The sequence below is a fragment of the Pistacia vera genome, unplaced genomic scaffold (assembly GCF_008641045.1).
Source record: "Pistacia vera cultivar Batoury unplaced genomic scaffold, PisVer_v2 Contig35, whole genome shotgun sequence".
Taxonomy (NCBI): domain Eukaryota; kingdom Viridiplantae; phylum Streptophyta; class Magnoliopsida; order Sapindales; family Anacardiaceae; genus Pistacia; species Pistacia vera.
In genome coordinates this window covers 1,265,034-1,286,869 of record NW_022196168.1, presented here as the reverse complement: position 1 = coordinate 1,286,869, position 21,836 = coordinate 1,265,034, and the positions used below count along the sequence as shown (strand labels likewise).

General features: G+C 33.8%; 4 protein-coding genes across 4 annotated transcripts; 1 reads left to right on the top strand and 3 right to left on the bottom strand.

The window, feature by feature from the left end:
• Nucleotides 1-134: 134 nt before the first annotated feature.
• Nucleotides 135-9,927, bottom strand: LOC116139316 (vacuolar protein sorting-associated protein 36). The gene is made up of 11 exons (XM_031424994.1): nt 9,865-9,927; nt 9,009-9,518; nt 4,934-5,633; nt 4,203-4,406; nt 3,157-3,250; nt 2,986-3,043; nt 2,738-2,807; nt 1,889-2,024; nt 1,730-1,814; nt 851-911; nt 135-675 (listed from the first exon to the last, which is right to left on the bottom strand). Exons 2-10 carry the CDS (start codon nt 9,476-9,478, stop codon nt 854-856), a joined length of 1,875 nt encoding a protein of 624 aa, XP_031280854.1. The 5' UTR covers nt 9,479-9,518; nt 9,865-9,927; the 3' UTR covers nt 135-675; nt 851-853.
• Nucleotides 6,163-8,604, bottom strand: LOC116139315 (putative F-box/LRR-repeat protein 23). Its single transcript, XM_031424993.1, has 2 exons — nt 8,190-8,604; nt 6,163-6,874 (listed from the first exon to the last, which is right to left on the bottom strand). Exons 1-2 carry the CDS (start codon nt 8,231-8,233, stop codon nt 6,424-6,426), a joined length of 495 nt encoding a protein of 164 aa, XP_031280853.1. The 5' UTR covers nt 8,234-8,604; the 3' UTR covers nt 6,163-6,423.
• Nucleotides 9,928-13,350: 3,423 nt separating the features above from the next.
• LOC116139297 lies at nt 13,351-18,329 on the top strand. Its single transcript, XM_031424975.1, has 8 exons — nt 13,351-13,468; nt 13,567-14,121; nt 14,650-14,753; nt 14,855-14,931; nt 15,271-15,340; nt 16,462-16,555; nt 16,634-16,696; nt 17,631-18,329. Exons 1-8 carry the CDS (start codon nt 13,397-13,399, stop codon nt 18,327-18,329), a joined length of 1,734 nt encoding a protein of 577 aa, XP_031280835.1. The 5' UTR covers nt 13,351-13,396.
• A 335-nt stretch (nt 18,330-18,664) lies between these two features.
• Nucleotides 18,665-21,604, bottom strand: LOC116139331 (NADH--cytochrome b5 reductase 1-like). Its single transcript, XM_031425012.1, has 9 exons — nt 21,322-21,604; nt 21,085-21,226; nt 20,394-20,484; nt 20,216-20,293; nt 20,029-20,109; nt 19,834-19,923; nt 19,437-19,502; nt 19,119-19,205; nt 18,665-18,928 (listed from the first exon to the last, which is right to left on the bottom strand). The coding sequence occupies exons 1-9, from the start codon at nt 21,467-21,469 to the stop codon at nt 18,836-18,838; spliced, it is 876 nt and encodes a 291-aa protein (XP_031280872.1). The 5' UTR covers nt 21,470-21,604; the 3' UTR covers nt 18,665-18,835.
• Between the last annotated feature and the right edge of the window lie 232 nt (nt 21,605-21,836).

Below are 21,836 nucleotides of genomic sequence, written 5' to 3'. Positions count from 1 at the left end.
AACAATATTTCTTCACAGCAATACCCAATTCATTATTACATGCCGAGGGAGCAAATAACTATACAAAATGTTTTTCCAAGAATACATATATATTTAAAAAAAAAAAAAAAAAAGAGAGAGAGAGAGAGGGGCTATGACTGTAATTGACTTTTATCAGAATTTACAGTTTCCCATCCTTATAGCGACCTCCAAAGCAATGTCAAAAGGAGCAATGGAAGACAAGATGGATATTTGGGCATGTTTTAAATCTGCGAAAGTTACAGTTTTACAAATAGTAAGGTAACAAAACTGGCCACAGCCCACACCACCAGAGATATAGAATGCTTTTCCGTTTAAAGAATGACCATGTGGAGAAAAAAACATGGATTTAACCACATATCTGTCATCAATCACCTGTATGCATGCTAAAATTGGCTCCATCCTCCACTGATAGCCTGACTTTATTCTATGTTACAACTTACAATGAACAGGATGCAAATAAAATTATGGACTTGGTCCCTTACCATCTTCAAGACAGCAAGGAAATCAAACTTGCAACTTGTAAAGATGACTCAAAGAAGTAAATGTCAGCCTGAACGGTGCACTAGTTCAGAATATCTTTTATCATCGAAGTCAGGCACATCCATCTGGTCAGTGAGTGGTTCCAAAATCTTGAGCCTATGCACTCATCACAACCTAGAAGAGACAGAAACTGATGAAGAAAAAGAAAAAGGAAAAACTTCATATATCACAAATACAGACTTTGATAACTACATCTCAATGTTCATTAAATTGGACCAATTTTAAGATGTATTATTTTGGCAGCATGATAAGGAAAGGGGAGAGGAGTGGAGAAAACAGTCTTTCTTACCTCTTACCCAGAAACGGCTGCAACTTTGACCCATGTACTATAGATCCCATGTTCTTTGACTCTAAACAGTTACAATGCACATCATAAATACAATGAAGAGAAAAATAAATTTAAAATAATAATAATAATAATAACTGAAAAAAAAAAAAAAAATTGCTGATGATTAAACACTTGATAATTTAAAAATAAAAGAATGCCATGGACATCAACATCATTAAAGCCAACAGAAAGGAAAATAAATGACAGAAAAACTGGTGATGACTCTCAAAAGCCAGCATAAGGGGAAAACTAGAAAATAAAAGACAAATTAACACATCTGAGATTGAAAAGATGAATTTGGAGCATTAAATTTATATTTTGATTAGCCACGCTCAGTAGTCCATGCTGCGACACAGAAGAAATTACATCCTTACTGACCTCTCTAATGCAAACTGAACGTTAATGCCTAGTATACAGCTCTAATACCTTGAATTAACAAATCATTCAATTCAAACTGAAATTGACTCAAGAAGACAACTTTAGACATTGATTATTTTTACATTAGGTAAACCATGTTGAACCAAACACAATATTAAGATACATAAACAGATAATTTAAAATTAAGCAAAAACACCATATTATTGAATCTAAATCATAAGACATTGCTGTCTCTTCCATTAGCCTTTTGACTTACTGGATAACTTCAGAAAACTGGTTTTTTTTTTTTTTTTTTTTTTCCTTCGAGAGCTCTGTTACAATTAATTGTGATTGCAGCATGGTGTTTTAAGAAACCTATCCAGTAGTTTATCTATGATCTTTTCACTTACGTATAAAACATATCTGATACAAATGCATATAGAAAAAATGAAAGTCATAAAATCAGTAAGAATCTTCACTTACAAGTACAAGTCATCTAGAACGATTTCAGGAAACAGATTGAAATAAAAGTGAAAGCCATCTGGACTTATATCTCTGCATAGAAGACCTGGCAATAATATTTAATTATTTGTTAGATCCGAAAACTCATTAATATTCTGAGAAAGCAGCAGAGCATTATACCTCTGCTCTCAGCAGTTAGAAGATGCTCCTTGGCCATAGCTGGAGCAATCCCTAATGCCATTGCAGCATCACTGGCACTTATTCCAGCTTGAAGGGCTTCAGGCTTCGTCACCAGGGCTTTGATTCTAGCAAAAACCTGCTCTTAACAGCAGTAGTTAGTGATTATCATACTAATTAAAACTAATGAAGCCAAAGGAAACCATATAATAATTATATGTTTGACTCAACAGGAGATTACACATTCAATATGACAGTGAAGGTGGTAAGACTGAAGTCAAATTGCCTGCTGCCACCTAGCTTCTCTCTACATGGTCAGAAAAGAAAAATGTCACCATTTTTTTTTTTTTTTTTTTTTTTCCTTATTTCACTAACAATAAACATGACAGAAAATAGCAGCTAATTTCTTTTATGAGTTTTAGATAGGAAAAAAACTATCAGCTAAAAGTAGGAGCGGCACATGGCACATTTGAAGAGACCTATGGAGAGGCCTGGATTGCAATATATTCATATGAAGCACAGACCAACAAACATAAGATTAATCTAGATATTCATGCAATGAAGATATCCCTAATAATATTAAAGAGTAAAAGATGAGGAATATTTTTTTAGACCCCAAGAGTTAAAAATATACTCAAGGTAAGATTTTATACAGTAGATACTTCTATACACAGCATAGTATTATTGATCGCTACATAACTTTTCTCATATAGAAGTTATGAAATGCAACAGCAATCTTGAGCCTTCAGTCAATTCCATCATCTCCACTCAAAAAGGAAAAGAAATACACTCCAAACATAAACACAAAATGCTTTCAACAAGATGAAACAGCTTAAAGATAAAAGGGATCACCTCCTCATCACTGTGGGACTTGTTCTGGATGACCATGACTCCACTATCGAACTTCCGAAGCATTACTGGACTGTCGAAAAAAGTAAAACACAGAAAATGACTTGAACATTTAGCATTGTCTTATGAGAAAAAGAATAGAGTTATTAAGAGATGAATACAAATATAAATTAGATTCCACATTTTGCACTATAATCTCAAATAGAAGGACACTTTGCCACACAGAAAAGTGAGGAAAATATCCCACTTACACATCAAACTTCTCCCAAAGAGAACATGCTTGCAGCAAATCGTCTGGTGAGATCAATGCTGTGCATAAAGATAGGGCGTAGGGCGGGTGAGTAATTCTCGACTGAAGAACAGGAAACCAAAAAAAAAAAAAAAAACAGAGAGAGAGAAACAAAACAAAGAAAGAAGAAAACCTGTGCCCCGAGCACGATTGAAGAGACAATAGATATCAATGAGATTGATCATTCCTCCAGCTCTCTCTAGCGGAATTTTGACAAAATCTGCCAACTAAGTGTCAAGAAATAATGAAACAGAATTATCCCTTTAGAGACAAAAACTATTTTCGAAAAACATTCTGTTTCTACACAGGCATTTACAAAGTTCATAAAAAACTCAGATAAACAAAACAAAAAATACTATTTGTCACCAGGGTACAAACACAAGAAACATAACATTGCAGAAATTTAATAAGAAGATGAAAGGAGGAAGCACCCTGAAACATGATTAGATCTCTTAAAGAACAAAGTTAGTCTTAAACTTATAAATAAGGCCTAATCTCTAAGGAGTCTCTTCATGTGAGTTCAATGCAAATTGATTCACAAAGTAAGGCATATACAAACGCAAAATGAAGACTTGTGGAGATTCCACTACAAGACCTCTTGGTCAACTTTACTTTGAAAACATGCAAGTTATCAGGAAATCCAAAAGTTTAAATTGGATTTAAATTGTAAAAATAAAAACCATAAGAAGCCTGGTGTACATCTACCCCAATTTCTTCCACTGTCTTGAGATTCCAGCAAATAATTAGTTTAATTCAAATCAAAATCTATTACAAACTTAAACCAATCTACCCTAATTATTCTTTCTTAGACATTTCATTAATTCAACTCAAAATCTATTACAAACTTAAACCAATCTACCCTAATAATTCTTTCTTAGACATTTCGTTTGCCAAATCTTATTTTAGCCCCACGTAAACTGATTGTAAACATATTCCTTCAAATGGTTTTTGAAATCAGTTATTGGAAATATGATCACATCACTTCCATATGTTTTTTCATCTAGAATCCCCAATACACCAAAAGCTACGGACAACTTCTACGATCGTTAGTAAAAGTTCTAGTTGTATTGCTCAAATAACCCTTCTAGACCTAAAAGCTCTTACATTTGACATGCTTTTGATCAAAATAATAATACTATAGAGCTACTTGGGACAACCATGAATAGGTGAGCAACAAACCTGGCGGGACAATTGTTGGTGATACAAGGCACCTGCTGACTCTTTTGTAACTGGAGATATAATACCAACACTCAATAACAATTCTTGCATATCTTCTTTAGAACCCACTTCCTCTTCATTTGTTGAACCAGTATGAGAATTCGAGCCAGACAAAAGTTTCTGCTTCATCTTCTCTGCTAACATCACCATCTCTTTAGCTTTACTCTGTAAATCCAAAACAGTTCTTTAGGTTCAAGCCACCCAAACTAAACAATAACAAAGAATGGCTAAACAAACTTAAATGAAGCCCATAGAGAATCCAATAAAAGCAAATCAAAGACAGAAGCAAACTACCGTGAATCACTTTTTTCGTTTTCTGACTTTACAATAATTTTTAGAATTGTATACAAAAACTGTTTTTAATAATTTTTCAAGTCATTTCTAACAAATCCATTCCAATAAAATATCTTATATCCCCTATTTTCAAAAATGAAAAATTTTGTTCCTATACCAAACAGACCATCAATTTTTACGAAAACTTCTCAAAACATAACACACAATCAATAAACAAACCTCCAGTCCAAACCACATCATTTAACTGCAGCCGAGGGAATTCAGTTTCTTTGATAAACTTGGACATTCAGAACTTCCAAGAGTTATCATTCCTTATACATAAGATTTCATAACAAACACTTTGTACATAAAAACATATTAACAAATTTGAATGAAAACAAAAACAATAAATTTAATACCATGAGAGCATTCAAGTCTTGAAAAGCTTCTTGCATGCTCTTGTCAGTACTCTCCCACTTCTCCTGTTCCCTCCTCAATATGCCCGCCACGCCCACCATTCTCACCGACCCATCACTCCCATACAACCCACCTCGACCTGGACCCGTCCCGGAACTCGAACTTGAACTCAAACCCGACCCAGTCCCACCCACTTTCTCACTGGTCACTTCCCACGCTCTCCCCTTCCAACACTCCCACAACTTCGCCACAAACACCTCCCAATCTCCCTTCCCCCTCACAACAGCCGTGATCACCACAGACTTAGAACCCGTATTCCGACCCGGAACCGAATCCGGACCAGGTTCACCGACCCGGTTGTCGCCAGTGACGGAGACTTGGAAGCGGAAGCGCGGGGAATGGAAGACGGACTTAATGGATCTTTTGGAGGAGAGGATGTGGGTAATGGCGGAAAGCGGGACGGCGGCGGCGGTGGAGGTGGAGTTGGAGTTGGCGGCGGCGGAGGCGGAGGATGAGAGCCAGAGAAGGCGGTGGGTGGTGAGGATTAAGAGGCCGGATTTTAAGGGAGGGAAGAAATTGGGGTTGCTGTTATCGTCGGGTTCGAGGTCGACGTTGGAGAGGAGATTGCATTCGACTTCGTTTTGGAGGAGAACTGGGCGGCCGCTGCTGGTGACGGAGGCTGACGGAAAGAAGTTATTGGTGCTGCCCATTGAAAATGAAATTGGAAATGAGATTGAGATGGATTGATAATCGTTGGTTTGTTAGTTATGGTGAATGATCAGGGCTGAAGAAGACAGAGTGGGGATCTTAACCGTAATTCGGCGAAGCTAGAAGAGTGGACCGTGAGATTGAGGAGGAAAACGACACCGTTCACTACATTTCATGCCTTCATGGGTAGTTTAAACTTTAAAGTAGTTAAATTTGCCATTTACGGTTAATATGCATCAATAAAATGTGTTAAATTCACGCTTAAAAGACTAAAATACCCTTAAATATATATTTTTATATTAAAATGATTAAAACGACAAAATAAAGAAATTAACAGGGAAATTCTGAAAATATGGAAAGGCATTATATAATAAAAGAGGGAGTAAAATGATAGTGAAGAAGAATCATGGAGCTTCTGAACACATGACATCATGTAAACACACTATTTATAATTAACAAACATCCCCACTTTATAATTGCTTATATATTATATGAATCATTGAACAAAAAATCAATAATTATTAAAAAAAAAAAAAACTACTTTATTTTTAATTAAAATGTATCATCTTCATCTTCATCCCAACCCAACATCAAACTCAATTCTAACATTTCTAAAACAAATCCATGAAGATGATACATTTTAATTAAAATGTTATTAACTCAACGTCATACTCAAATCAATCTTTTTCAAAACAATCAACCAAAATGAACACAAACACAAACACAAACTCAAATCAAATTTGGTTTGGCAAATCCATGAACATGAACTCTGTCTTTGCTCATTTCAACATTCAGCCTTCCATAAATTCCTTTCCTTGTCAAATATAAACCTGATGCTTTGTGCCTTATCCAAGTTTATCAAATCCTCACGCATCAAGAAACAATCACTAAAATAAATTGCCTCCAGCATCGAAGACTCTGTCCACAAAAGACTGTAACTTTCTCCTCTAAACAAGCAGGCACCTTCGAATTTTATCGTCTTCAACTTCGGCAGATTTTTCAACACCACCTTTGCATTTTCTGCATTCAAATGGAGACAAGGGTGGTGAATGTGTAGTGATGTGAGCTCAGTGCAGTTTCTGCCAATCTCTTCAATAATTTGTTTGAAATATATGCCACTGAACCTTCCAAAACATATTTGCTTAACATTTTTCCAGTTACTTAGAGCTTTTGCAAACCCTTCTCTTGAAATTCTTGATAACCGAGACAAAACTAAGCTTTCGAGCCCAGGAGTTCTGCAAAATAATAAACATCATCACCTATTTACAAGATTACTTACACTGAGCATAATACAAAATTTCTTTGGTGTCTATTTAAAATCTGAAATTGAACTCTCGCTAATAAGAGTTAACTCTTGTATTACTTAAATTCCGTACTTGAATTCTTGCTAACATGAGTTAAATACAGCATGACCTAAAATCTGGACTTTAACTCTCCCTAACAAGTTGACTCTTGCATGACCTAAAATCCGGACTTCGAGTTAACTCTTGCATGACCTAAAATCCGAACTTCAACTCTCACTAACAAGAGTTAACTCTTACATGATCTAAAATTTAGACTTCAACTCTCACTAACAACAATTAACTCTTACACAACCTAAAATCCAAACTTCAACTCTCACTAACAACAGTTTAACTCTTGCATCACCTAAAATCCGGACTTCAACTCTTGCTAACAAGAGTTAACACTTGCATGACTTAAAATCTGGACTTCAACTCTCGCTAACAAAAGTTAACTCTTGTTGATCTAAAATCCGGACTTGAACTCTCACTAACAAGGGTTAACACATGATTTAAAATCCAAACTTTAACTCACAACAAGAGTAACTCTTAAATGACTTAAAATCTGGACTTGAATACTTGCTTACAAGAGTTAACTTTTACATGACTTAAAATCCGTATTTGAATTCTCGCTAACAAGATTAACTCTTGCATGACCTAAAATCTAGACTTGAACTCTCACTAACAAGAGTTAAGTCTTACATGACTTAAAATCCAGACTTGAACTCTCACTAACAAAAGTTAACTCTTAAGTACAAAATTTATAAGTCTGCAAAGTATTGTCCTTTTCTGATACTGACAAACAAAATTTTGCAAACTCAAGCTAACCTAAGATTTACTAGTAAGAGCTCAAGTCCGAATTTTTTAAAAAATAAAAACTTTCCACAAAATGTGGTAATAGAAATAATTTTGAATAGCATACCTCTCTGCTAAGAAAAGAAGTTCGTCTGATAATATAAACATCATCACCTAGTTACAATATTATTTACACTCAACATGACAATATCATCTATACAAAATTTCTTTGGTGCCACTTAAAATCCGGGCTTGAATTCTCGCTAACAAGAGTTAACTCTTACATACAAGAATTCATATAAGTTCACAGAGTATTGTCCTTTTCTGATNTATTGTCCTTTTCTGATACTGACAAACAAAATTTTGCAAACTCAAGCTAACCTAAGATTTACTAGTAAGAGCTCAAGTCCGAATTTTTTAAAAAATAAAAACTTTCCACAAAATGTGGTAATAGAAATAATTTTGAATAGCATACCTCTCTGCTAAGTAAAGAAGTTCGTCTGATATTATAAACATCATCACCTAGTTACAATATTATTTACACTCAACATGACAATATCATCTATACAAAATTTCTTTGGTGCCACTTAAAATCCGGGCTTGAATTCTCGCTAACAAGAGTTAACTCTTACGTACAAGAATTCATATAAGTTCACAGAGTATTGTCCTTTTCTAATATTGAAAACAAAATTTTACAAAATCTAGCTAACTAAGAGCCTATTTGGTTGAGGTTACATATTGGTTAAAGGAGCTTATTTAAAACCATAAACACTTTTAAATGTTTTTTATGTTGTTTAATTGCTTTTTAGAAGTGCTTATAAGATTTAAATAAAACATTTTACAAATCATATAAGCTTCTTTCATAAGCTTTTTTTGAGTTTATTTAAAGTAATAAAATTAATAAAATACCCCATTCTATTTTATAAGTTTGACTTGATATATTATTTTATAATAAATTCCTTTTATAATTTAAGACTAAAAAGTTCTTCACATTTTCCTAACCAAACAATTAACAAAATTTTCACACTGTACTCTCTTCTTCTATAAGCTCTATTCGAATAAACCATACCAAATGGACCATTACACTGAGCATGACAATATGATATATATACAAAGTTTATTAGGATTAGACTTAAAATCCAAACTTGAACTCTTGCTAACAAGAGGATACTGAAAAACAAAATTTTGCAAACTCTAGGTAAGAGTTACTAGTAAGAGTTCTGAGTCCGAATTTTTTAAAAAATCAGAAAATCTGCACAGAATGTAGTAATACAAATAATTTGGAATAGCATACCTCTCTGCTAAGTAAAGAAGAAGTTCATCTGAAATATCAAGATCTTTAGGAATGAAAATATCCTTGATAGACGATCTCCAGTATTCCAAAGATAATCCATGTGCATCTTTACCGTTCATTAAACTCTTTAATAGCTTCATCAATTTCACATCAACATGCATAAACCATTCTCTAATTATATCGCGATTTACCAGAGATCTTTCAGTTCCTGAATCAAGATTTCCAATAAAAGGCATGGCCAGACTCAAATCAAGCATATTTTTTCTCCAAAACAAGAACTCCCAGCAGCCTAATTGCCATGATTTGCACACTGAACACACATTACTTGACAATTCAGAAATGGGTATATAAGAATATATTTTGTTCAACAAGTCAATATCTAAATTCTCCCATTTTCTTGATTGACAAGACGATTCTTCCATCCTTTCACTTCCCAAAATTTTTCTCGTCTTATTATTTGAAACAGCCATTTGCTTGTGGTTGCTAAAATTGCAGCCACTGTATTTTGATCTGCAACAAATGAAAAGTTTCATTCATATAGATCATCTTGGAAAGCTATAGGACTTCTTCGTTCAATATCTACCTATCAATATGCATATAATTATTCTCCAATGCGGACGTCTTGAAATTTATAACATGGAGATCAAATTTATAAAGAAGTTCCGCCTTAAATAAGATTTTATAAACACAAACTTACAAGAAAATTATCAAGAAAAAAGAAAATACAAGAAAATAAGCCAAACTATCGAAACAAATCTCGCTCGGTTATCTCTGATTAATCTTCTTTTTTCATAATAATAGTTCTCCGAAAAAAAATAGAAGAATTAAAATAGAAGGAAAACAGAATTTAACAAACCAGATAAATATTTGTGAATAAGTCGTCTGCAGTGAACGAGCGATAGCTGAGCAGTCTTTGCGGTTAATACGTTGGCAACATATATAATTATATATATACTGTCTATGGTTTTATGCGTAAGTTGTAATAGGAGAAAAAAAAAAATTCGTTTTTTTTAAATTACCGAGGTGTTCGGACTATATTACAGGAATGTCAATAAATTTATAGGCTTTATAATAAATATTTATCGAGTAAGAGTTCTAATGGCTATCCTTATTAATAATTAAGAAAATATTCTAACTCAAGATTTTTTAAGTAATATATTCAAAAATCTCTATCAAACCACTCAGTTATTCATGTGTAGTTAGAAGAGAAAGATTAGGAAAACAAAGAGAAAAAAATTTAATCTCCACATAAATTTAAATTGGGAGAATTTCAGAAACTATCCATCACCTTATATTAATTGTAAACAGTAAAATCTTTGATTGATTCAGAATGGACGGATCTTGTAAGAAGCGAGACACAAACAATCTGATGAACCTACACAAAAAAGGAAAGGGAACATGAAGGCTTAGGTGACACTAGTGTGGTATTTGTCATAGGCACTCCGACGTTCAACTCAGCACAATTAAAGGTATTTAGTAAGGACTGAAAGCAGAAAGGGTTAGTCTATACTTAGTGAGGGCTGAGAGCGAAAAAGGTTTGGGCTAGACTAACACAAAGTGGCCGAAGCACAACTTTGCTGTGGCTAAAGATGGTAAAGTTAGTCGAAACTAAGATTTACGATGGGAAAAGGTGATTATTTAGAACAAGAATTTATGAGTTAAAGCTATGGGTGATTTCTGAATGCATAATGAGAGGTTTGACCTCTATTTATATAGTGAATCAAACATGTTGGAGTCCTAGTAGAATTATAAGTCCTACTTGGTAAATGAGTTTCAATTAGAAAGGAAATATTATATAGGCTTACCACTTCAAGTACGATTATGGATCTTAACTGAAGTGAAAAGTAGATAGGATTTTGATTCCTATTTTGGGACTGCTTTGGGCTAATGGGTTGGAACCCACTTCAGCTTAATTTGTAGGATAGACCAACTCATAGAGTTGTCAGTTCACAATATGGATTTAAGCATAGGCCCAATCGTAATTGGGCTAAGGCACTAGGTCGTAATATGTTTATTTCATTATTGGATCTTGTCAGGCCCAATGCGATTTTTGGCCTATACACTAATCACACTTTTGTGATAAATAATCAAAAACCACCCCTAAACCCTAAAGGTCTGCTTAGGAGTTTTTTTCCACTGGTTTTGAAAGGTTTTTAATTAGATTGGTTTTGAGGTGTTTTTAAACTATTACTTGCCAGATTTTTTATGCATTGGTTTTGACTGGCTCAAAAACCCCTTAGAACCAGTGTAATGTATTTTTGAGGGGTTTATAAAATACCCCAAATTTGGGTGTTTTGATTGGTTTTAAAATTTTATTCCACAAATACCCTATTCACTATAAAACTATCCCAATTACATCAAAATAATAATAATAATAATAACCATATTATGCACGTCTTCAACCATATTAAATATAAAACAATTTTAAGCAATCATAAAAAAAAAAATATTAAAATCTCATTTCTAGATGCTTTCTTGGAGAAGTAGAATTACAATTTTTCAATAATTCCAAATGCTACAAAGAATGACGAAGAATGATAAAAAGAATTTCTCACATTTGAAGTTATAAAATACTAATAAGTAGAAAACAAATAAAGAACTTTTACCTTATAATTGAAAAAACAAAACTCCAAAGTACTAAGTACAGTTTGGGTATTTTTATAGGCATATATGTAAATTTATCATTTTAAAAAATTGTTAGAACCGCTAGAAAATAAACTCTCAAGCACAGGTTGGGTGTTTTAAAAACCGCTACTAAAAACCTCTCAAAACTGCTACGATGGTTTACCCTCATAACCACTACCATGAAACTCTTAAGTGAACCCTAAGGAGGCATTTGGTTGGGGGTTATCCCCTATTACTAAAGTAATTTCATCTTATATTAGTTAGGTTACCATGTTTTGTTGTCAAGTAATATAAGATTCCGGTAATCTTTCAAAACCAATAGTAATTACTATTGGTTATATATATGATAATCCGAATACCTCTATTTTCTTAGGGTAAATTGCACATTATTTTCAAAATGTTAGGGGGTATTTAAACATTATACCCTATAATGTGTATTTGACTGATAATTTTTGAAAACACAAGCTAGTTTTTGAAATTGATCGCATTAATTATTATTTATCTTTTGGTTTATTTAAACTTGGGCTAATAACTTATTTCTTCATTTAAGAATAATTCGATTTTATTGTTTTATGTTGCCTATTAAAATATCAACTTCAATTTGCTAAACACACACACACACACACAAAAGGAAATAATTCATTGTAATTTATGACTATATGAATCATTATTTTTCAATCATGAATTATAATTAAATAAATCTCTGAATAAATTTATATTGGGTGGAGTTTATACACATTTAAAAGTGTTATTAACATGAACTACCTCTGGATAGCTAAGTGATCTAATAGGGATTTTTTTATATATTACTCAAGAGGTTTAGAGTTTAAGCCATTCCTCGATTGTTAATAGAGATAACTATCGAAGCTCTTACTCAGTCGATTGTTCCAGGTTCCGAAAACTAGACCAGGTCAAGGTCCTAGTTCACGGTTTGACCGGTTAAACTATTGATTTTCGGTGGTCCAGACAGTTTAAATTCTTACAAACACACCCTTAAAAACTTGTCAGTCCCTATAGTTTTAAAATATAACAAATACACCCCTATGATATGTTTGGGTTTTGACATTTCCAGCCAAATTTCGGTTAATTTCGACAGCCAAAATTCAAGCCAACACCACCAGTTGAACCGCCACCTCCACTCTACAAAACCCTTCTAACCCCGGAATTTGATAGCCCTCCGTTTGCCAGTTATGAGTCACAAACTCTGTGATTAGGTTGATTTTTCCGACCAAATTTTGGCTTATTCCGGTCTCCAAAATTCAACCAAACACCACCACCTAAACCATTGACCTCCACTCTACAAAACCCCTCTAACCCCGACACTTGATAGCCCCTGTTGGATTGAACTTTCTGGCCAAATTCTGGCTTATTGTAGCATCGAAAATTCAATCTAACACTATCACATGAACCACCGGCCTTTACTCTACAAAAACCCTCTAACTCTAACACTTAGTAAACCCTCGTTCGTCAACAATCAAATTAGGGATTTGGGTGAATAGTGAAATTGAAATCTTGTACTAGAAAAGAGGCCGATCGACGGTTGGACCGGTCTAGTTTTCTGAACATTGGTTAATGATAGGATTAAAATGTTACTGAAACTGGAAGGGACCAAAATGTTATGGAAACATTATACTAGACTAAAGGGTACTTAGACCAAATCTCAGGGCTAGAAGGTGTTCTCCTGGTTATAAACCCCAGTCTTAAACCCTAACTGAAAACTCTTTCGTTGCTATGAACTCGTAGCTTTTACATACTCTGAAAATATGCAACCTCACTTCAATTCCTTTCCCCATCAAATCCAGTCCAATTCTTCCACTCCTCAGCTTCCTCACCAGGTAACTCTCTCTAGACTCATCTCATTCTGCATTTAATTTTGTAAGTTTCATCTAATTGGTTTTTTTTTTTTTTGCTTGAATTTTGTTTAATTCATCAGGGTTTCAATTCTAACATGTTACAAAATTCAATGCCACTTCAACCTCAAATGGGTATTTTAAATCCTCAATTTCCGTTTAATTTAGGTAATGGGCAAGCCATGCCCATGCCCATGCCCAATATGCAAGCACCATTGATGACTCAACCTAATTTCATGAATGCTCAAAACCCTTTTGTTTTCTCACAAAATAATCATCTGGGTATGCCCCAATTGCCGCCCATGTCTCAACCACAACATAATTTGAATAATGTTCCCATGTTTCCGGGTACTGGACAAATGTTTGGTTGTAATTTATCAAATTTGCCTCAACACCTTAGCCAAAACATGGCTTTGCAAAACTTGAATCAACTTGTGTCTATGCAAATGGCGAATCCTGCCTTTTTGGGGAATCCGCAGTTTGGTCTTGTGCATAGTAATGGTGTTGGGCAAAATGTAAACCAAAACCGGCAAAATTTGGTTCAGCCAGTAGTGGATGCAAATGGGTCGATACCATCGCCTTCAAGTAGAACACAGCAAAACCAGAACTCGCAGCCTTCTGTTTTTGCAAGGTCTCAGGTAGCTATTTTGCTCAATTCCTATATTAGTTATGTGTAAATATCATTCAACTTTACTTTATTTTTGTTCAGTAGACAAGTTGAAAGGAGGTTATTACTAAAATTCCTGTATCTTTTGATGTCTATATGATATATTTTATTGAGAGGAATTCAGTCTTGGTAGCTATAATTTTTTCTTACCATGCATTAAATGGGAATTTGTTATCATAGTGTGCTACCACTCATGGCAGTGGCATGCATTCTTTCTTCTCTTGGAGTCTAGTTTAAAGTTTAAATTGGTTTTGAATCTTAATATCTGAAACCTAGTTGTAAAACCATGTCTATGGATCAATTTTGATCCATTGCAGCGTAGAAATGTGGCTTAGCTGTATAACAGAGCAATTGAACCAATACGCCATTTGTGACATTTCCATTTTATCTTTTGCCAGCTTTTCTGTCAAAAATAGTTTTTGGAATCGTTTTTGTGCCAACATTGTCAATTGAGCTGCAGTGACTGTTAATTAACTTATGTCCTTTCTAATTGTTGCAGGGGAATTCTATTAGAAATGGTCAGGGTAATGCTTCAAATAACAATTGGAAAAATGGTTCAGGGAAAAATTTTGTAAGAAATCCAAAAAGAGAGCACTCACGGGGGTGGGTGAATTTACCTTTTTTATATTTTGGTTTATAATTTCTGCTGTTATAAGATTTCGACTAGTTATTTGTAATTGACAAATGAAAATGTAATTATTTAGGTTTCAGAAGTCTCAATTACATCATGGGGATGATGCAAAGAGAAAATATGGGTTTCATAATAACCACAAAGCAAAAGGTTTGTGTTGTCTGATTTTAAATTTTCCATTAAAGTAAAAACAATATGAAAATAAAGCACTGTAGAGTGTGACATAATTTCTGGTGCCATTGCTATTATCATCTACTAGCTTTATGGGCACATACTAGAATTATAAGGCCAAATAAAGCCCACTAACAAGTCTACATTTCAGGAAGTGAAATTATTTTTTGACAAGATCAATATATGTTTATTTATGGCTGTGTGTGGAGGGAGGGTAAAATCTATGCATGGACACGTATATCTTTCACATTATTTTAAAACATCTTTTCTGCTATGTATGGTGAGTGTTACTTACGTAGTAAATTTCACTTTTCACAGGACATCGCAATGAGATGACTGCAAAATTTGGTCAGGCTAATCATTTGAACCAACCTAAGGAAAAGAAAAGGTAATCATATGTTGTTTTCATTTCAATGAGGGAGAAAAGTCTTATTGAATTTACCTCTTATTGTGACACAAAAACTGCAAGTAGAGGTGATGCTTGGACAATTAAATAGGCGTAACAATAGGATCTTACTTAGTTTAGCCAAATAGTAACTCTATTTTGCCAAGATTAAAGAGGCTTGAGATTATTTTAGGTGTTTAAAAAAATATCTTAGCACTTCAACAATTGTTTCAATTGAGGCAAAGCTTTTAGTTTCCAAATCAGTTTTATGAAACAATGATGAAAAATCATCAAGGTAGCTGTATAGGTTATCCTTTTCAGCTACATGGAAATTTATATATCTCCTAATACTCAGCCAATTTTTCTTAAAGTTATCGAATGGCAGTGCGTTTAAATAATTCCATTCGCTTCAAAAACTTTTATATGGGTGATCGTCACAGGATTCATAGATACTTTTGACTCATGGGATACTCTTGTATCACTTATTTTAACTCATGAAATCTTTTATATGGGTGATCGTCACAGGATTCATAGATACTTTTGACTCATGGGATACTCTTGTATCACTTATTTTAACTCATGAAATCTTTGTCGAATAAACACTGATTAGAGAACCATGAGGCTTAATTCTGTGCTACCTAGCTTTTTATTTATTTTTTTATATTTTATTGGTGGGTTAGATTAGTTAAAGGTTGTGAAGCTCATTTTCCCAGGTAACTCCCTAGCATACTTGTACTGTAAATAACTTCAAAGCAAGTTTTAGACAGGTATATCATGTGAAATGATTACTAATTTAGCACTTCCCTATTGTTGACAAAAAAGCCATATACAAGTATGCTAAAAGTTCAAGGATCTAATGTTTATAGCCTCAAGGTGCAAACAATCGGTTGCCAATATAGTAGGCATAAAGGGACATTTAGGAAGATTGGCCAAGCAAGCAGAAAGGGAGAAGCTGGATGTTATAAACTTATATTATTTTAATTTTAATTTATACCTGAAATTTAGATTTTCTATGTTGCTCTCCTTATTTTCTCTCTCAATGGTTTATTTTGATATATCTAACTGGTTACTACTTGGCTTTGCATGGATGTGCTTCTTATTTTTATGTTTATTTTTTGAATTAGAAAATCACTTGCTTTGACCTATACGGAAAAAGAAATCCAACAATGGTGTGAAGAACGTAGGAAGAACTACCCAACGAAGGCCAATATTGAGAAGGTTAGATCAACTGCTATCTCTGTCATCCGTGTTTCATATTGAGACAGGTGTTCTGATTGTTGACTCTATCACCTGCAGAGGTTGAGTGCAAAGCAGTTGAGCTCCGACATCATTGATAGAGAGGCCAAAATACGGCGTGAGGTACACTTATTCAGCTTTCTCTTTTTAGTAAAAATCTCTTATCTTATAATGCCCTACTGTACAGATACATCTACCTAGCTCTTTTTCCTTAATTTTGTTAGTATTTATTTCTGAGCAAGTCGTAGCAAACTACCTATTTCTCTTTCTCAAAATAGTGGAAAAACATGGTTAACGAGTTAATGAAGTGCTTCCCCTCACAGATTATAATTTGAGCAAACGATGTTGAGGAAAACCTAAATCTCTTGCTAAGCATGTATGTTAATATTTAAAAGGATTATTTGTTATGTGTGGTTTTGCCTATTCTTTCCATGCTAGGATTCTTCTGTTGTACCCATTTTTTAAAAACCAGTTCTAGGAGTTGGTTACTTGTTGATGTTATCTCTTTATTTAGTTTTTGTCCCACTTTTTTTCAATAAACCATTTATTGCCTTGTTTTTGTTGCTTCCTATAAAGTAAACTTGAATATAAAGCCGGAGGTTTCAACTTTTCCTCATATAATGGAATCAAGAATTTTCAGAGTTACCAGAGGAGGATGAGCTTTAAGGCTAACTTTTTGGTGTTGACGGTTAACCTGGTGTTTCTCCTAAAGTGACCTTTATTGAAACTACAAGAGACTCTTGGTCCTTAAATCTATTACATCTACATTCTTAGGCTCTCATAATATATGCCTGAGAATGTAGATTGTCTATGTTGCAATAGATATCTACAAATTGCTAAATACGCTTCTTGTTGATATTAATACTTGCCTTAGAAGTAGAAATCGTTTATTTTTACTAACATGAGTAAGGTCCCCTTACCATGAGGTAAAGCAGATAAGAATTCTGCATTTTCTTATAAGTCAGCATCTAAATACACTTTGTTGGTACATGCCTCTCATATTCTTCTCTTTATGACATTTTAGCTTCTCTTAATATATTGGGATTTTTGTTTGCAGCAACTCAAGGATATCTTGGCCAAGCAGGCCGAGTTGGGAGTTGAAGTCGCAGAAGTTCCATCACATTATCTTTTTGACTCTGATAAACCAGTGAATGGAAGGGAGGAGTATACAAAACCTTTTAATAAGAGGGGGAGATTTCAAAACAAGTATGATAAGAGAGGGAGATATAATAAGAAAGACCTATTTGCTAAGAAGCAAAAGATAGCAGATAAGGATTCGCCTAACACCCCTACTTTCAATAAGAAGAAGCCAACGCTTCTGCAGAAGCTTCTAAGTGCTGATATTAGGAAAGACAAAAGCCATTTGTTACAGGTTTTTAGGTTCATGGTGATGAATTCCTTTTTCAAAGATTGGCCAGAGAAGCCTTTCAAATTTCCCTTGGTTATAGTTAAAGAAGGTGGTTCTGCCGGTGAGGTGGTTGAAGAGAAATCCTTGCTTGTAGACAATGATGTTTCTGAACACAGCAGCAGAACCGCTGCTGAAAACTTTGAATATGGCAATAATGATAATGATGGTAATAAGGAAAGGCAGAATCAAAACATCCAAGCCTTTGATGATGACGAGTGTGAGGACGATGATAAGGATGATGACGAAAATAACAATGATGAACAAATGGATTATCATGTTAAGGGAAAGGGTATAATTGCCGAAGAGCAGGCTAGACCTGAGGAAGAAGAAGGAGAAATCATTGACTAGGTTGTATCTCCTTGTTCTTTCACAGTTTAATGTATTATAATCTGTATCATAAGTTTGTCAAGGGTTTTGGGTTCAGATAGAGTGGCAACTAAGATTTCAATTTTGCTAAATCGTGAGTGGAAAGGATTGACTGATCTGATAGATGAGGAAGACAATGCCCGGAAGGTATGATCTTGGTTAGCCGCGAATTAAAATTTTCAGTGTAAACTAACTGGCATTTTATGCTTGAACTGATTAGTTTTGAAACTTATCTGGCTTCATGAAATCCTTTTCTTTTTCTTCTTTTTTTTCTCCTGAGGCATCAGATTGCAGTAAGACACAAGAAATATGAGAGGAATTTTTATTGGATCAGTACGTCTGAGTCCTTGTTAGACTTAAGAAGCAAATATTCCTTGAGTAATATAAGGTGATGAAAATATTTACAGTGAAATCTTCCCGATTCCGTATTCACATGAATTTACAAACCAACACATATGTTACATGGTTAGACACGCAGATAGGAAGTATCAGAACTCAAATTGCATCTCTGAGTCATATCCAAGAGCTTCAAGATGAGTAGCCATGGCCTTGTTCATGCCGGGAGGTCCACATCTCAGGATCTGTAAAATCATAAATTTTAACTGAGAGCGATTACTGACACTAAATTCCTGAGAGCGCGAATTCAACTGGTTAGACCTCTTAAGAGTTACATAAAACGTTCTGCTATTGAATTCTGCAGAGACTAGAACTCGGGGTTTTGGTTTATGAAATTATCCTACAAAAAATCTCCAGAAAGTTGTGGAAAATAACCTGAATATCTGAGGCTGGTGCTGGACAATGTGTTTGAATCATTTCCTTTGAAACATGCCCAATCCCACCATTCCATGTTTCTGGAGGCTGCCAATCATTTATTATCATCAATGAAAGGGAAATTAAATGTTAAATACTTGCAGAATATAAAGCATATGAAATGCAGAAGCTAGATGAATTGCAGAAACCAGAATATAGTTACTGCTTAATTTACTGTTTGGAGGCACTGTAAAACACTAAACGTTTTCCATGTATTTGTCTTAACATTTTCAAAATTTTGCTTATACAGAAACGTGAATAATAAGGTGAAGCACATACCTGACTTAAAACATAATACACTTTGAAACGGTTGGGAAATTTCACAGCAAAGTTATCTAGTTCTTCCTGTAAAACAAATAAACATCGGCATTCAATACGATAAGTTGTGATGTCAAACATATTGAGATTTTTCTATTATCCACCACAAATAGTGGGGCTCAGAGTGTGTTCTCTTGATTTGTTTTCAAAGAGAAAGTCATGCATTCGAATGAAGGGGACACGCTTTGAATAGGAAAATCATAATATCTTGACAGTGATTTAGAATGTTACAAAAATAGTGAAATCCAACATAAATACCAACAAAGATTCTCTTTGATTTAATAAAGATGATGAGATGATCAAATTTTATAATGTTTAAAACTTCTACTTGTGAGTTATAGAGAAAGAAATGGCTAACCTTCAAAAGAATGTCATTAACAGTGACATTAGCATAGATAAGATTCATATTGGTTTTATCTTTAGGATTCTCTAATATGCCTCTAGTCAGCTGAAGAAAGAAATCAAACAATTAAAACAAGAAATTAATATATATTTATTTTTTGTCATTGAATTACAAAACCAATGTGGAAAATATTGTGATTTATATATGAACCTGAAACATTGGAGTAATACCAGAGCCTCCAGCAATCATCCCAAATGCTCTAGCTTGCCCAACTTTATATTTGAAACGCCCCTTCAAAAATGAAACCACAATTCAAAATGCCATGACGTAGAGCTTATTAAAGTAGAGTTTTTATAACCAGAATTCTGAGCGATGATTTGAACGAAAGAGAATGTACCTTTGGTCCCTTTACTGGAAGATATTCTCCTACCTTCATTTCTCTGAAATAGTGAGACATCCTTCCGTTTGGATACATCTATTTATAACATGCATAAACTCGATTAAACTCTCAAAAACATAAACTATAACTAATAGCGTAATTCGAATTTGACCCCGGAATTAACAGTTTTGTTCACCTTTACAACTAGTTCAAAGAAACCAAGATCAGAATCCAGAGTTATTGGAGTGTATGGTCTTATGACTTCTTTACCTTCCCTGTCCTGTCCCCTGCTCAACAATTCCAGTCAGTAATGAAATAAATGAAATTCTCAACGTCCAGAGAATCTCAATTTGATGCATCGATGAAATTTTCAATGAATTGATTAAAATTTTGGCACATCAGATACAATTTTAGAGTTATTCTGCTTAAGATTCTTGACAGCAATTGTTATGTTGTTGGAACATATATTAATTATTTATAAACATATAAAATAGAATGGAAAAGAAATTCTCCATGTCAAGAGAATCTAAATTTGATGCATCGATGAAATTTTCAATAAATTGATTACATTCTGACGCATTAAATACAATTTTAGACTTGTCCTATTTAAGGTTCTCAACTATAAGAGAAAACCTTAACATGTGTCATTTGAATATATATTAATTATTAATAAATACATAAAATAGAATGGAAAAGAAATTCTTGATGTCAAGAGAGTCTAAGCTTGATGCATCGATGGAATTTTCGATGAATTGATTTACATTTCGACTCATCAAATACAGTTTTATACTTACCCTGTTTAAGATTCTCAATAATAAGAACGTACATGTTTACTTTAATTATTAATAAATATATAAAATAATGAAAAAAGAAAAAGAAATCTCAACCTGCAAACAATGTGTTGTCCAACAGGTAAGCCAAAGATTGAAGTAGGTTTAGGAAGAGCAAATCTGAACTTGGAAGCATTATGGGTCAACTGAGTTTTCTTAACAAGTTTGAATTCCTTGAAATTCTCTGGGTCTAAGCAGCCTGCAAAATTTACCATTGTAGTATTAATTTGGTCATAATAAAATTCTTCGCTGAGTACAAAACATGAAAATATTATAAGTTTATTCATTTCTAACCTTTGGGTTTTCTGGAGCGCAGAACATAAATAGCGAGGACTGCAACAACAAAACCAAGTAGTTGAAGATGGGAGAGTTGCATCAGAAAATCAAATTTGGTTTTGATCATCAACTCATCAAACCTCAAATCCATTGGTAAATTCAACATTGTATTTGTACCTACATCAATTTAATTTATAGGGATAACAAAATGCCTTTATTTTCATGCTTTGCTTGTTCTTGTTACCTTTCTCGTCATTCCCTTTTATTTTTTAGAGAATTTGTGAGTGAAGGAGAATGTATGAAGCAAGAGATCATTTAAAGAACTTTATAACGGAACCTCAAATCAAAATTTAAAGTGTTAAATAAACTTTAGAGATTAATTAATGTACGTACAAACTGAACTAAACACACCGGTTATTAAAAAAAAGAAAAAAAGTCAAGAGATACAAGAAATCTTATGAAAATGGGTTTGGTAGAAAGTTTAAGGACTCTCCCACTTATTAGGCCGGTTTTTTTGGTTGGATTCTCCATTG